The 17,500-nt window shown below is 45.7% G+C and overlaps 1 protein-coding gene across 1 annotated transcript in view; it reads left to right on the top strand.

The window, feature by feature from the left end:
- Positions 1-17,500, top strand: part of LOC110516210 (mast/stem cell growth factor receptor kita-like) — a 62,989-nt gene that overhangs the window by 30,747 nt on the left and 14,742 nt on the right. Inside the window, exons 10-11 of the mRNA XM_036934096.1 lie at positions 274-380; positions 935-1,061. Coding sequence (XP_036789991.1) covers positions 274-380; positions 935-1,061 — 234 coding nt within the window. The remainder of the gene's footprint in view (positions 1-273; positions 381-934; positions 1,062-17,500) is intronic.

Raw genomic sequence — 17,500 nt, 5'->3', positions numbered from 1 at the left:
ACCCTGCTGTCTCCTCTCTGTGTGGACTGTAGTTCATACCACACCACAATAACCCTGCTGTCTCCTCTCTGTGTGGACTGTAGTTCATACCACACCACAATAACCCTGCTGTCTCCTCTCTGTGTGGACTGTAGTTCATACCACACCACAATAACACACTGACTATGTTCATCATATAAAAAAAAACACAAAGTCTGCAACTCAATATTAGGAAGGTATTCTTAATGTATACTCAGGTTATTATAGTGTGTGTGTGTGTGTGTGTCCATACAGAGCGCACCGTGCCCCATAAGCTCTTCACCCCCCTGCTGACTGGTGTGGTTGTTACAGCTGTGATACTGAGCATCACACTGGTGGTTCTCCTCTACAAATACCTTCAGGTACTGTACCCTGTTATAGACTGACTGACTGTCAGACTGATTGACTGGCTGACTGACTGACTGGCTGGCTGATTGGCTGGCTGGCTGACTGGCTGGCTGGCTGACTGATTGGCTGACTGGCTGACTGGCTGGCTGGCTGACTGGCTGGCTGGCTGGCTGATTGATTGGCTGGCTGACTGACTGACTGGCTGATTGGCCGACTGACTGACTAACAAGCCTGTTTGTTTGGTTACCGCGGCAACTACTGTAGCGATCTAGTAAACTTTCTAGCTACTTCAGTTCAAACATTTCTAACCTGCAAATTAACACATTTTTTTTTTCATGCCAAATGTGTTAAATTATAACCATGGTATAAAAGGGTTTATAATCAACTCGGGTTTCTATGCGTCCTCTGGAAAATAATGTAACTCGGTGGAAGGTCCGTTCCGGTAGAACGGTGGAACCATCCACGTCGTCGTTCATTATTTTCCTAAAGAAGACGTGTATCCCTCTTTGTTGATTATGACATCATCACGTTATTCAACGTATCAATCATTGACCTCCGACCCCAACAGAAGCCCAAGTTCCAGATCCAGTGGAAGGTGATTGACAGTATCCACGGCAACAACTACATCTACATCGACCCCACCCAGCTGCCCTACGACGCCAAGTGGGAATTTCCCAGGCAGAAACTACGTTTTGGTACGACACACACACACACACACACGCACACACACGCGCACACACACACACACACACACACACACACACACACACACACACACACACACACACACACACACACACACACACACACACCTACAGACACACACACACACACACACACACACACACACACACCTACAGACACACACACACACACACACACCTACACACACACACACACACACACACACACACACACACACACCTACACACACACCTACACACCTACACACACACACACACACACACACACACACCTACACGCACAGGGGTGGAGGTGAGGGTGGAGGTGAGGGTGGGGGTGGAGGTGAGGGTGAGGGTGGGGGTGGAGGTGAGGGTGGGGGTGGAGGTGAGGGTGAGGGTGGGGGTGGAGGTGAGGGTGGCGGTAGAGGTGAGGGTGGAGGTGGAGGTGAGGGTGGAGGTGAGGGTGAGGGTGGGGGTGGAGGTGAGGGTGGGGGTGGAGGTGAGGGTGAGGGTGGAGGTGGAGGTGAGGGTGGAGGTGAGGGTGGGGGTGAGGGTGAGGGTGGGGGTGGAGGTGGGGGTGAGGGTGGAGGTGAGGGTGGAGGTGAGGGTGGGGGTGGAGGTGAGGGTGGGGGTGGAGGTGAGGGTGGGGGTGAGGGTGGAGGTGGAGGTGAGGGTGGGGGTGGAGGTGAGGTTGGGGGTGGGGGTGAGGGTGGAGGTGAGGGTGGGGGTGGGGGTGGAGGTGGAGGTGAGGGAGGCTAGTTACCCCTGTATCACCCCCCAACACTGACACTACTACATACCTCTACTACATAATGACTAGTTACCCCTGTATCACCCCCCAACACTGACACTACTACATACCTCTACTACATAATGACTAGTTACCCCTGTATCACCCCCCAACACTGACACTACTACATACCTCTACTACATAATGACTAGTTACCCCTGTATCACCCCCCAACACTGACACTACTACATAATGACTAGTTACCCCTGTATCACCCCCCAACACTGACACTACTACATACCTCTACTACATAATGACTAGTTACCCCTGTATCACCCCCCAACACTGACACTACTACATAATGACTAGTTACCCCTGTATCACCCCCCAACACTGACACTACTACATAATGACTAGTTACCCCTGTATCACCCCCCAACACTGACACTACTACATACCTCTACTACATAATGACTAGTTACCACTGTATCACCCCCCAACACTGACACTACTACATACCTCTACTACATAATGACTAGTTACCCCTGTATCACCCCCCAACACTGACACTACTACATACCTCTACTACATAATGACTAGTTACCCCTGTATCACCCCCAACACTGACACTACTACATAATGACTAGTTACCCCTGTATCACCCCCCAAAACTGACACTACTACATACCTCTACTACATAATGACTAGTTACCCCTGTATCACCCCCCAACACTGACACTACTACATACCTCTACTGCATAATGACTAGTTACCCCTGTATCACCCCCCAACACTGACACTACTACATACCTCTACTACATAATGACTAGTTACCCCTGTATCACCCCCCAACACTGACACTACTACATAATGACTAGTTACCCCTGTATCACCCCCCAACACTGACACTACTACATACCTCTACTACATAATGACTAGTTACCCCTGTATCACCCCCCAACACTGACTCTACTACATACCTCTACTACATAATGACTAGTTACCCCTGTATCACCCCCCAACACTGACTCTACTACATAATGACTAGTTACCCCTGTATCACCCCCCACACTGACACTACTACATAATGACTAGTTACCCCTGTATCACCCCCCAACACTGACACTACTACATAATGACTAGTTACCCCTGTATCACCCCCCAACACTGACTCTACTACATAATGACTAGTTACCCCTGTATCACCCCCCAACACTGACACTACTACATAATGACTAGTTACCCCTGTATCACCCCCCACACTGACACTACTACATACCTCTACTACATAATGACTAGTTACCCCTGTATCACCCCCCACACTGACACTACTACATACCTCTACTACATAATGACTAGTTACCCCTGTATCACCCCCCAACACTGACACTACTACATACCTCTACTACATAATGACTAGTTACCCCTGTATCACCCCCCAACACTGACACTACTACATACCTCTACTACATAATGACTAGTTACCCCTGTATCACCCCCCAACACTGATACTACTACATACCTCTACTACATAATGACTAGTTACCCCTGTATCACCCCCCAACACTGACTCTACTACATAATGACTAGTTACCCCTGTATCACCCCCCAACACTGACACTACTACATACCTCTACTACATAATGACTAGTTACCCCTGTATCACCCCCCAACACTGACACTACTACATACCTCTACTACATAATGACTAGTTACCCCTGTATCACCCCCCAACACTGACACTACTACATACCTCTACTACATAATGACTAGTTACCCCTGTATCACCCCCCACACTGACACTACTACATAATGACTAGTTACCCCTGTATCACCCCCCAACACTGACTCTACTACATAATGACTAGTTACCCCTGTATCACCCCCCAACACTGATACTACTACATACCTCTACTACATAATGACTAGTTACCCCTGTATCACCCCCCAACACTGACACTACTACATACCTCTACTACATAATGACTAGTTACCCCTGTATCACCCCCCAACACTGACACTACTACATAATGACTAGTTACCCCTGTATCACCCCCCACACTGACACTACTACATACCACTACTACATAATGACTAGTTACCCCTGTATCACCCCCCAACACTGACTCTACTACATAATGACTAGTTACCCCTGTATCACCCCCAACACTGACACTACTACATAATGACTAGTTACCACTGTATCACCCCCCCACACTGACACTACTACATACCTCTACTACATAATGACTAGTTACCCCTGTATCACCCCCCACACTGACACTACTACATACCACTACTACATAATGACTAGTTACCCCTGTATCACCCCCCACACTGACACTACTACATACCTCTACTACATAATGACTAGTTACCCCTGTATCACCCCCCAACACTGACTCTACTACATACCTCTACTACATAATGACTAGTTACCCCTGTATCACCCCCCAACACTGACTCTACTACATACCTCCACTACATAATGACTAGTTACCACTGTATCACCCCCCAACACTGACACTACTACATACCTCTACTGCATAATGACTAGTTACCCCTGTATCACCCCCTAACACTGACACTACTACATACCTCTACTACAAAATGACTAGTTACCCCTGTATCACCCCCCAACACTGACACTACTACATAATGACTAGTTACCCCTGTATCACCCCCTAACACTGACACTACTACATACCTCTACTACATAATGACTAGTTACCCCTGTATCACCCCCCAACACTGACTCTACTACATACCTCTACTACATAATGACTAGTTACCCCTGTATCACCCCCCAACACTGACACTACTACATACCTCTACTACATAATGACTAGTTACCCCTGTATCACCCCCCAACACTGACACTACTACATACCTCTACTACATAATGACTAGTTACCCCTGTATCACCCCCCAACACTGACACTACTACATAATGACTAGTTACCCCTGTATCACCCCCCAACACTGACACTACTACATACCTCTACTACATAATGACTAGTTACCCCTGTATCACCCCCCAACACTGACTCTACTACATACCTCTACTACATAATGACTAGTTACCCCTGTATCACCCCCCAACACTGACTCTACTACATAATGACTAGTTACCCCTGTATCACCCCCCACACTGACACTACTACATAATGACTAGTTACCCCTGTATCACCCCCCAACACTGACACTACTACATAATGACTAGTTACCCCTGTATCACCCCCCAACACTGACTCTACTACATAATGACTAGTTACCCCTGTATCACCCCCCAACACTGACACTACTACATAATGACTAGTTACCCCTGTATCACCCCCCACACTGACACTACTACATACCTCTACTACATAATGACTAGTTACCCCTGTATCACCCCCCACACTGACACTACTACATACCTCTACTACATAATGACTAGTTACCCCTGTATCACCCCCCAACACTGACACTACTACATACCTCTACTACATAATGACTAGTTACCCCTGTATCACCCCCCAACACTGACACTACTACATACCTCTACTACATAATGACTAGTTACCCCTGTATCACCCCCCAACACTGATACTACTACATACCTCTACTACATAATGACTAGTTACCCCTGTATCACCCCCCAACACTGACTCTACTACATAATGACTAGTTACCCCTGTATCACCCCCCAACACTGACACTACTACATACCTCTACTACATAATGACTAGTTACCCCTGTATCACCCCCCAACACTGACACTACTACATACCTCTACTACATAATGACTAGTTACCCCTGTATCACCCCCCAACACTGACACTACTACATACCTCTACTACATAATGACTAGTTACCCCTGTATCACCCCCCACACTGACACTACTACATAATGACTAGTTACCCCTGTATCACCCCCCAACACTGACTCTACTACATAATGACTAGTTACCCCTGTATCACCCCCCAACACTGATACTACTACATACCTCTACTACATAATGACTAGTTACCCCTGTATCACCCCCCAACACTGACACTACTACATACCTCTACTACATAATGACTAGTTACCCCTGTATCACCCCCCAACACTGACACTACTACATAATGACTAGTTACCCCTGTATCACCCCCCACACTGACACTACTACATACCACTACTACATAATGACTAGTTACCCCTGTATCACCCCCCAACACTGACTCTACTACATAATGACTAGTTACCCCTGTATCACCCCCAACACTGACACTACTACATAATGACTAGTTACCACTGTATCACCCCCCCACACTGACACTACTACATACCTCTACTACATAATGACTAGTTACCCCTGTATCACCCCCCACACTGACACTACTACATACCACTACTACATAATGACTAGTTACCCCTGTATCACCCCCCACACTGACACTACTACATACCTCTACTACATAATGACTAGTTACCCCTGTATCACCCCCCAACACTGACTCTACTACATACCTCTACTACATAATGACTAGTTACCCCTGTATCACCCCCCAACACTGACTCTACTACATACCTCCACTACATAATGACTAGTTACCACTGTATCACCCCCCAACACTGACACTACTACATACCTCTACTGCATAATGACTAGTTACCCCTGTATCACCCCCTAACACTGACACTACTACATACCTCTACTACATAATGACTAGTTACCCCTGTATCACCCCCCAACACTGACTCTACTACATACCTCTACTACATAATGACTAGTTACCCCTGTATCACCCCCCAACACTGACACTACTACATACCTCTACTACATAATGACTAGTTACCCCTGTATCACCCCCCAACACTGACACTACTACATACCTCTACTACATAATGACTAGTTACCCCTGTATCACCCCCCAACACTGATACTACTACATACCTCTACTACATAATGACTAGTTACCCCTGTATCACCCCCCAACACTGACTCTACTACATAATGACTAGTTACCCCTGTATCACCCCCCAACACTGACACTACTACATACCTCTACTACATAATGACTAGTTACCCCTGTATCACCCCCCAACACTGACACTACTACATACCTCTACTACATAATGACTAGTTACCCCTGTATCACCCCCCAACACTGACACTACTACATACCTCTACTACATAATGACTAGTTACCCCTGTATCACCCCCCACACTGACACTACTACATAATGACTAGTTACCCCTGTATCACCCCCCAACACTGACACTACTACATACCTCTACTACATAATGACTAGTTACCCCTGTATCACCCCCCAACACTGACACTACTACATAATGACTAGTTACCCCTGTATCACCCCCCACACTTACACTACTACATACCACTACTACATAATGACTAGTTACCCCTGTATCACCCCCCAACACTGACTCTACTACATAATGACTAGTTACCCCTGTATCACCCCCAACACTGACACTACTACATACCTCTACTACATAATGACTAGTTACCCCTGTATCACCCCCCAACACTGATACTACTACATACCTCTACTACATAATGACTAGTTACCCCTGTATCACCCCCCAACACTGACTCTACTACATAATGACTAGTTACCCCTGTATCACCCCCCAACACTGACACTACTACATACCTCTACTACATAATGACTAGTTACCCCTGTATCACCCCCCAACACTGACTCTACTACATAATGACTAGTTACCCCTGTATCACCCCCCAACACTGACACTACTACATACCTCTACTACATAATGACTAGTTACCCCTGTATCACCCCCCAACACTGACACTACTACATACCTCTACTACATAATGACTAGTTACCCCTGTATCACCCCCCAACACTGACTCTACTACATAATGACTAGTTACCCCTGTATCACCCCCCAACACTGACACTACTACATACCTCTACTACAAAATGACTAGTTACCCCTGTATCACCCCCCAACACTGACACTACTACATAATGACTAGTTACCCCTGTATCACCCCCTAACACTGACACTACTACATACCTCTACTACATAATGACTAGTTACCCCTGTATCACCCCCCAACACTGACTCTACTACATACCTCTACTACATAATGACTAGTTACCCCTGTATCACCCCCCAACACTGACACTACTACATACCTCTACTACATAATGACTAGTTACCCCTGTATCACCCCCCAACACTGACACTACTACATACCTCTACTACATAATGACTAGTTACCCCTGTATCACCCCCCAACACTGATACTACTACATACCTCTACTACATAATGACTAGTTACCCCTGTATCACCCCCCAACACTGACTCTACTACATAATGACTAGTTACCCCTGTATCACCCCCCAACACTGACACTACTACATACCTCTACTACATAATGACTAGTTACCCCTGTATCACCCCCCAACACTGACACTACTACATACCTCTACTACATAATGACTAGTTACCCCTGTATCACCCCCCAACACTGACACTACTACATACCTCTACTACATAATGACTAGTTACCCCTGTATCACCCCCCACACTGACACTACTACATAATGACTAGTTACCCCTGTATCACCCCCCAACACTGACACTACTACATACCTCTACTACATAATGACTAGTTACCCCTGTATCACCCCCCAACACTGACACTACTACATAATGACTAGTTACCCCTGTATCACCCCCCACACTTACACTACTACATACCACTACTACATAATGACTAGTTACCCCTGTATCACCCCCCAACACTGACTCTACTACATAATGACTAGTTACCCCTGTATCACCCCCAACACTGACACTACTACATAATGACTAGTTACCACTGTATCACCCCCAACACTGATACTACTACATACCTCTACTACATAATGACTAGTTACCCCTGTATCACCCCCCAACACTGACACTACTACATACCTCTACTACATAATGACTAGTTACCCCTGTATCACCCCCCAACACTGACACTACTACATACCTCTACTACATAATGACTAGTTACCCCTGTATCACCCCCCAACACTGACACTACTACATACCTCTACTACATAATGACTAGTTACCCCTGTATCACCCCCCAACACTGACACTACTACATACCTCTACTACATAATGACTAGTTACCCCTGTATCACCCCCCACACTGACACTACTACATAATGACTAGTTACCCCTGTATCACCCCCCAACACTGACTCTACTACATAATGACTAGTTACCCCTGTATCACCCCCCAACACTGATACTACTACATACCTCTACTACATAATGACTAGTTACCCCTGTATCACCCCCCAACACTGACACTACTACATACCTCTACTACATAATGACTAGTTACCCCTGTATCACCCCCCAACACTGACACTACTACATAATGACTAGTTACCCCTGTATCACCCCCCACACTGACACTACTACATACCACTACTACATAATGACTAGTTACCCCTGTATCACCCCCCAACACTGACTCTACTACATAATGACTAGTTACCCCTGTATCACCCCCAACACTGACACTACTACATAATGACTAGTTACCACTGTATCACCCCCCCACACTGACACTACTACATACCTCTACTACATAATGACTAGTTACCCCTGTATCACCCCCCACACTGACACTACTACATACCTCTACTACATAATGACTAGTTACCCCTGTATCACCCCCCAACACTGACTCTACTACATACCTCTACTACATAATGACTAGTTACCCCTGTATCACCCCCCAACACTGACTCTACTACATACCTCTACTACATAATGACTAGTTACCCCTGTATCACCCCCCAACACTGACACTACTACATACCTCTACTACATAATGACTAGTTACCCCTGTATCACCCCCCAACACTGACACTACTACATACCTCTACTACATAATGACTAGTTACCCCTGTATCACCCCCCAACACTGACACTACTACATAATGACTAGTTACCCCTGTATCACCCCCCAACACTGACACTACTACATAATGACTAGTTACCCCTGTATCACCCCCCAACACTGACACTACTACATACCTCTACTACATAATGACTAGTTACCACTGTATCACCCCCCAACACTGACACTACTACATACCTCTACTACATAATGACTAGTTACCCCTGTATCACCCCCCAACACTGACACTACTACATACCTCTACTACATAATGACTAGTTACCACTGTATCACCCCCCAACACTGACACTACTACATAATGACTAGTTACCCCTGTATCACCCCCCACACTGACACTACTACATACCACTACTACATAATGACTAGTTACCTCTGTATCACCCCCGAACACTGACTCTACTACATAATGACTAGTTACCCCTGTATCACCCCCAACACTGACACTACTACATAATGACTAGTTACCACTGTATCACCCCCCCACACTGACACTACTACATACCTCTACTACATAATGACTAGTTACCCCTGTATCACCCCCCACACTGACACTACTACATACCTCTACTACATAATGACTAGTTACCCCTGTATCACCCCCCAACACTGACTCTACTACATACCTCTACTACATAATGACTAGTTACCCCTGTATCACCCCCCAACACTGACTCTACTACATACCTCTACTACATAATGACTAGTTACCCCTGTATCACCCCCCAACACTGACACTACTACATACCTCTACTACATAATGACTAGTTACCCCTGTATCACCCCCCAACACTGACACTACTACATACCTCTACTACATAATGACTAGTTACCCCTGTATCACCCCCCAACACTGACACTACTACATACCTCTACTACATAATGACTAGTTACCCCTGTATCACCCCCCAACACTGACACTACTACATAATGACTAGTTACCCCTGTATCACCCCCCAACACTGACACTACTACATACCTCTACTACATAATGACTAGTTACCCCTGTATCACCCCCCAACACTGACACTACTACATAATGACTAGTTACCCCTGTATCACCCCCCAACACTGACACTACTACATAATGACTAGTTACCCCTGTATCACCCCCCAACACTGACACTACTACATACCTCTACTACATAATGACTAGTTACCACTGTATCACCCCCCAACACTGACACTACTACATACCTCTACTACATAATGACTAGTTACCCCTGTATCACCCCCCAACACTGACACTACTACATACCTCTACTACATAATGACTAGTTACCCCTGTATCACCCCCAACACTGACACTACTACATAATGACTAGTTACCCCTGTATCACCCCCCAAAACTGACACTACTACATACCTCTACTACATAATGACTAGTTACCCCTGTATCACCCCCCAACACTGACACTACTACATACCTCTACTACATAATGACTAGTTACCCCTGTATCACCCCCCAACACTGACACTACTACATACCTCTACTACATAATGACTAGTTACCCCTGTATCACCCCCCAAAACTGACTCTACTACATACCTCTACTACATAATGACTAGTTACCACTGTATCACCCCCCAACACTGACACTACTACATACCTCTACTACATAATGACTAGTTACCCCTGTATCACCCCCCAACACTGACACTACTACATACCTCTACTACAAAATGACTAGTTACCCCTGTATCACCCCCCAAAACTGACTCTACTACATACCTCTACTACATAATGACTAGTTACCCCTGTATCACCCCCCAACACTGATACTACTACATACCTCTACTACATAATGACTAGTTACCCCTGTATCACCCCCCAACACTGACACTACTACATAATGACTAGTTACCCCTGTATCACCCCCCAACACTGACACTACTACATACCTCTACTACATAATGACTAGTTACCCCTGTATCACCCCCCAACACTGACTCTACTACATACCTCTACTACATAATGACTAGTTACCCCTGTATCACCCCCCAACACTGACTCTACTACATAATGACTAGTTACCCCTGTATCACCCCCCACACTGACACTACTACATAATGACTAGTTACCCCTGTATCACCCCCCAACACTGACACTACTACATAATGACTAGTTACCCCTGTATCACCCCCCAACACTGACACTACTACATACCTCTACTACATAATGACTAGTTACCACTGTATCACCCCCCAACACTGACACTACTACATACCTCTACTACATAATGACTAGTTACCCCTGTATCACCCCCCAACACTGACACTACTACATACCTCTACTACATAATGACTAGTTACCCCTGTATCACCCCCAACACTGACACTACTACATAATGACTAGTTACCCCTGTATCACCCCCCAAAACTGACACTACTACATACCTCTACTACATAATGACTAGTTACCCCTGTATCACCCCCCAACACTGACACTACTACATACCTCTACTGCATAATGACTAGTTACCCCTGTATCACCCCCCAACACTGACACTACTACATACCTCTACTACATAATGACTAGTTACCCCTGTATCACCCCCCAAAACTGACTCTACTACATACCTCTACTACATAATGACTAGTTATCAATGTATCACCCCCCAACACTGACACTATTACATACCTCTACTACATGATGACTAGTTACCCCTGTATCACCCCCCAACACTGACACTACTACATACCTCTACTACAAAATGACTAGTTACCCCTGTATCACCCCCCAACACTGACACTACTACATAATGACTAGTTACCCCTGTATCACCCCCCAACACTGACACTACTACATACCTCTACTACATAATGACTAGTTACCCCTGTATCACCCCCCAACACTGACACTACTACATACCTCTACTACATAATGACTAGTTACCCCTGTATCACCCCCCAACACTGACACTACTACATACCTCTACTACATAATGACTAGTTACCCCTGTATCACCCCCCACACTGACACTACTACATAATGACTAGTTACCCCTGTATCACCCCCCAACACTGACTCTACTACATAATGACTAGTTACCCCTGTATCACCCCCCAACACTGATACTACTACATACCTCTACTACATAATGACTAGTTACCCCTGTATCACCCCCCAACACTGACACTACTACATACCTCTACTACATAATGACTAGTTACCCCTGTATCACCCCCCAACACTGACACTACTACATAATGACTAGTTACCCCTGTATCACCCCCCACACTGACACTACTACATACCACTACTACATAATGACTAGTTACCCCTGTATCACCCCCCAACACTGACTCTACTACATAATGACTAGTTACCCCTGTATCACCCCCAACACTGACACTACTACATAATGACTAGTTACCCCTGTATCACCCCCCCACACTGACACTACTACATACCTCTACTACATAATGACTAGTTACCCCTGTATCACCCCCCAACACTGACTCTACTACATACCTCTACTACATAATGACTAGTTACCCCTGTATCACCCCCCAACACTGACACTACTACATACCTCTACTACATAATGACTAGTTACCACTGTATCACCCCCCAACACTGACTCTACTACATAATGACTAGTTACCCCTGTATCACCCCCCAACACTGACACTACTACATAATGACTAGTTACCGCTGTATCACCCCCCAACACTGACTCTACTACATAATGACTAGTTACCCCTGTATCACCCCCCAACACTGACACTACTACATACCTCTACTACATAATGACTAGTTACCCCTGTATCACCCCCCAACACTGACTCTACTACATACCTCTACTACATAATGACTAGTTACCCCTGTATCACCCCCCAACACTGACTCTACTACATACCTCTACTACATAATGACTAGTTACCCCTGTATCACCCCCCAACACTGATACTACTACATACCTCTACTACATAATGACTAGTTACCCCTGTATCACCCCCCAACACTGACACTACTACATACCTCTACTACATAATGACTAGTTACCACTGTATCACCCCCCAACACTGACTCTACTACATAATGACTAGTTACCCCTGTCTCACCCCCCAACACTGACTCTACTACATACCTCTACTACATAATGACTAGTTACCCCTGTATCACCCCCCAACACTGACACTACTACATACCTCTACTACATAATGACTAGTTACCCCTGTATCACCCCCCAACACTGACACTACTACATACCTCTACTACATAATGACTAGTTACCCCTGTATCACCCCCCAACACTGACACTACTACATACCTCTACTACATAATGACTAGTTACCCCTGTATCACCCCCCAACACTGACACTACTACATAATGACTAGTTACCCCTGTATCACCCCCCAACACTGACACTACTACATACCTCTACTACATAATGACTAGTTACCCCTGTATCACCCCCCAACACTGACACTACTACATAATGACTAGTTACCCCTGTATTACCCCCCAACACTGACACTACTACATAATGACTAGTTACCCCTGTATCACCCCCCAACACTGACACTACTACATACCTCTACTACATAATGACTAGTTACCACTGTATCACCCCCCAACACTGACACTACTACATACCTCTACTACATAATGACTAGTTACCCCTGTATCACCCCCCAACACTGACACTACTACATACCTCTACTACATAATGACTAGTTACCCCTGTATCACCCCCAACACTGACACTACTACATAATGACTAGTTACCCCTGTATCACCCCCCAAAACTGACACTACTACATACCTCTACTACATAATGACTAGTTACCCCTGTATCACCCCCCAACACTGACACTACTACATACCTCTACTACATAATGACTAGTTACCCCTGTATCACCCCCCAACACTGACACTACTACATACCTCTACTACATAATGACTAGTTACCCCTGTATCACCCCCCAAAACTGACTCTACTACATACCTCTACTACATAATGACTAGTTACCACTGTATCACCCCCCAACACTGACACTACTACATACCTCTACTACATAATGACTAGTTACCCCTGTATCACCCCCCAACACTGACACTACTACATACCTCTACTACAAAATGACTAGTTACCCCTGTATCACCCCCCAAAACTGACTCTACTACATACCTCTACTACATAATGACTAGTTACCCCTGTATCACCCCCCAACACTGATACTACTACATACCTCTACTACATAATGACTAGTTACCCCTGTATCACCCCCCAACACTGACACTACTACATAATGACTAGTTACCCCTGTATCACCCCCCAACACTGACACTACTACATACCTCTACTACATAATGACTAGTTACCCCTGTATCACCCCCCAACACTGACTCTACTACATACCTCTACTACATAATGACTAGTTACCCCTGTATCACCCCCCAACACTGACTCTACTACATAATGACTAGTTACCCCTGTATCACCCCCCACACTGACACTACTACATAATGACTAGTTACCCCTGTATCACCCCCCAACACTGACACTACTACATAATGACTAGTTACCCCTGTATCACCCCCCACACTGACACTACTACATACCTCTACTACATAATGACTAGTTACCCCTGTATCACCCCCCACACTGACACTACTACATACCTCTACTACATAATGACTAGTTACCCCTGTATCACCCCCCAACACTGACACTACTACATACCTCTACTACATAATGACTAGTTACCCCTGTATCACCCCCCAACACTGACACTACTACATACCTCTACTACATAATGACTAGTTACCCCTGTATCACCCCCCACACGGACACTACTACATAATGACTAGTTACCCCTGTATCACCCCCCAACACTGACTCTACTACATAATGACTAGTTACCCCTGTATCACCCCCCAACACTGATACTACTACATACCTCTACTACATAATGACTAGTTACCCCTGTATCACCCCCCAACACTGACACTACTACATACCTCTACTACATAATGACTAGTTACCCCTGTATCACCCCCCAACACTGACACTACTACATAATGACTAGTTACCCCTGTATCACCCCCCACACTGACACTACTACATACCACTACTACATAATGACTAGTTACCCCTGTATCACCCCCCAACACTGACTCTACTACATAATGACTAGTTACCCCTGTATCACCCCCAACACTGACACTACTACATAATGACTAGTTACCCCTGTATCACCCCCCCACACTGACACTACTACATACCTCTACTACATAATGACTAGTTACCCCTGTATCACCCCCCAACACTGACTCTACTACATACCTCTACTACATAATGACTAGTTACCCCTGTATCACCCCCCAACACTGACACTACTACATACCTCTACTACATAATGACTAGTTACCACTGTATCACCCCCCAACACTGACTCTACTACATAATGACTAGTTACCCCTGTATCACCCCCCAACACTGACACTACTACATAATGACTAGTTACCGCTGTATCACCCCCCAACACTGACTCTACTACATAATGACTAGTTACCCCTGTATCACCCCCCAACACTGACACTACTACATACCTCTACTACATAATGACTAGTTACCCCTGTATCACCCCCCAACACTGACTCTACTACATACCTCTACTACATAATGACTAGTTACCCCTGTATCACCCCCCAACACTGACTCTACTACATACCTCTACTACATAATGACTAGTTACCCCTGTATCACCCCCCAACACTGATACTACTACATACCTCTACTACATAATGACTAGTTACCCCTGTATCACCCCCCAACACTGACACTACTACATACCTCTACTACATAATGACTAGTTACCACTGTATCACCCCCCAACACTGACTCTACTACATAATGACTAGTTACCCCTGTCTCACCCCCCAACACTGACTCTACTACATACCTCTACTACATAGTGACTAGTTACCCCTGTATCACCCCCCAACACTGACTCTACTACATACCTCTACTACATAATGACTAGTTACCCCTGTATCACCCCCCAACACTGACACACTCACTACAAGTCCTCCAGCTGTCCACCATCACACAAGATCAACGTGTCAAAACCAGACAGTGGTTACTTCTCATCATCTAGTTTCAGTTTGACTCTGACTCAGACCCGGCCTGCAAGCCCACTCTCACAACAGCCAGGACTTATATAGACTCAGACCCAGCCTGCAAGCCCACTCTCACAACAGCCAGGACTTATATAGACTCAGACCCAGCCTGCAAGCCCACTCTCACAACAGCCAGGACTTATATAGACTCAGACCCGGCCTGCAAGCCCACTCTCACAACAGCCAGGACTTATATAGACTCAGACCCAGCCTGCAAGCCCACTCTCACAACAGCCAGGATTTATATAGACTCAGACCCAGCCTGCAAGCCCACTCTCACAACAGCCAGGACTTATATAGACTCAGACCCAGCCTGCAAGCCCACTCTCACAACAGCCAGGACTTATATAGACTCAGACCCAGCCTGCAAGCCCACTCTCACATCAGCCAGGGCTTATATAGACTCAGACCCAGCCTGCAAGCCCACTCTCACAACTGCCAGGATTTATATAGACTCAGACCCAGCCTGCAAGCCCACTCTCACAACAGCCAGGATTTATATAGACTCAGACCCAGCCTGCAAGCCCACTCTCACAACAGCCAGGATTTATATAGACTCAGACCCAGCCTGCAAGCCCACTCTCACAACAGCCAGGATTTATATAGACTCAGACCCAGCCTGCAAGCCCACTCTCACAAC

Source organism: Oncorhynchus mykiss, chromosome 10 (assembly GCF_013265735.2).
Source record: "Oncorhynchus mykiss isolate Arlee chromosome 10, USDA_OmykA_1.1, whole genome shotgun sequence".
NCBI lineage: Eukaryota > Metazoa > Chordata > Actinopteri > Salmoniformes > Salmonidae > Oncorhynchus > Oncorhynchus mykiss.
The sequence above is the reverse complement of the archived record's forward strand: the minus strand, read 5'-3'. Positions and strand labels throughout refer to the sequence as shown.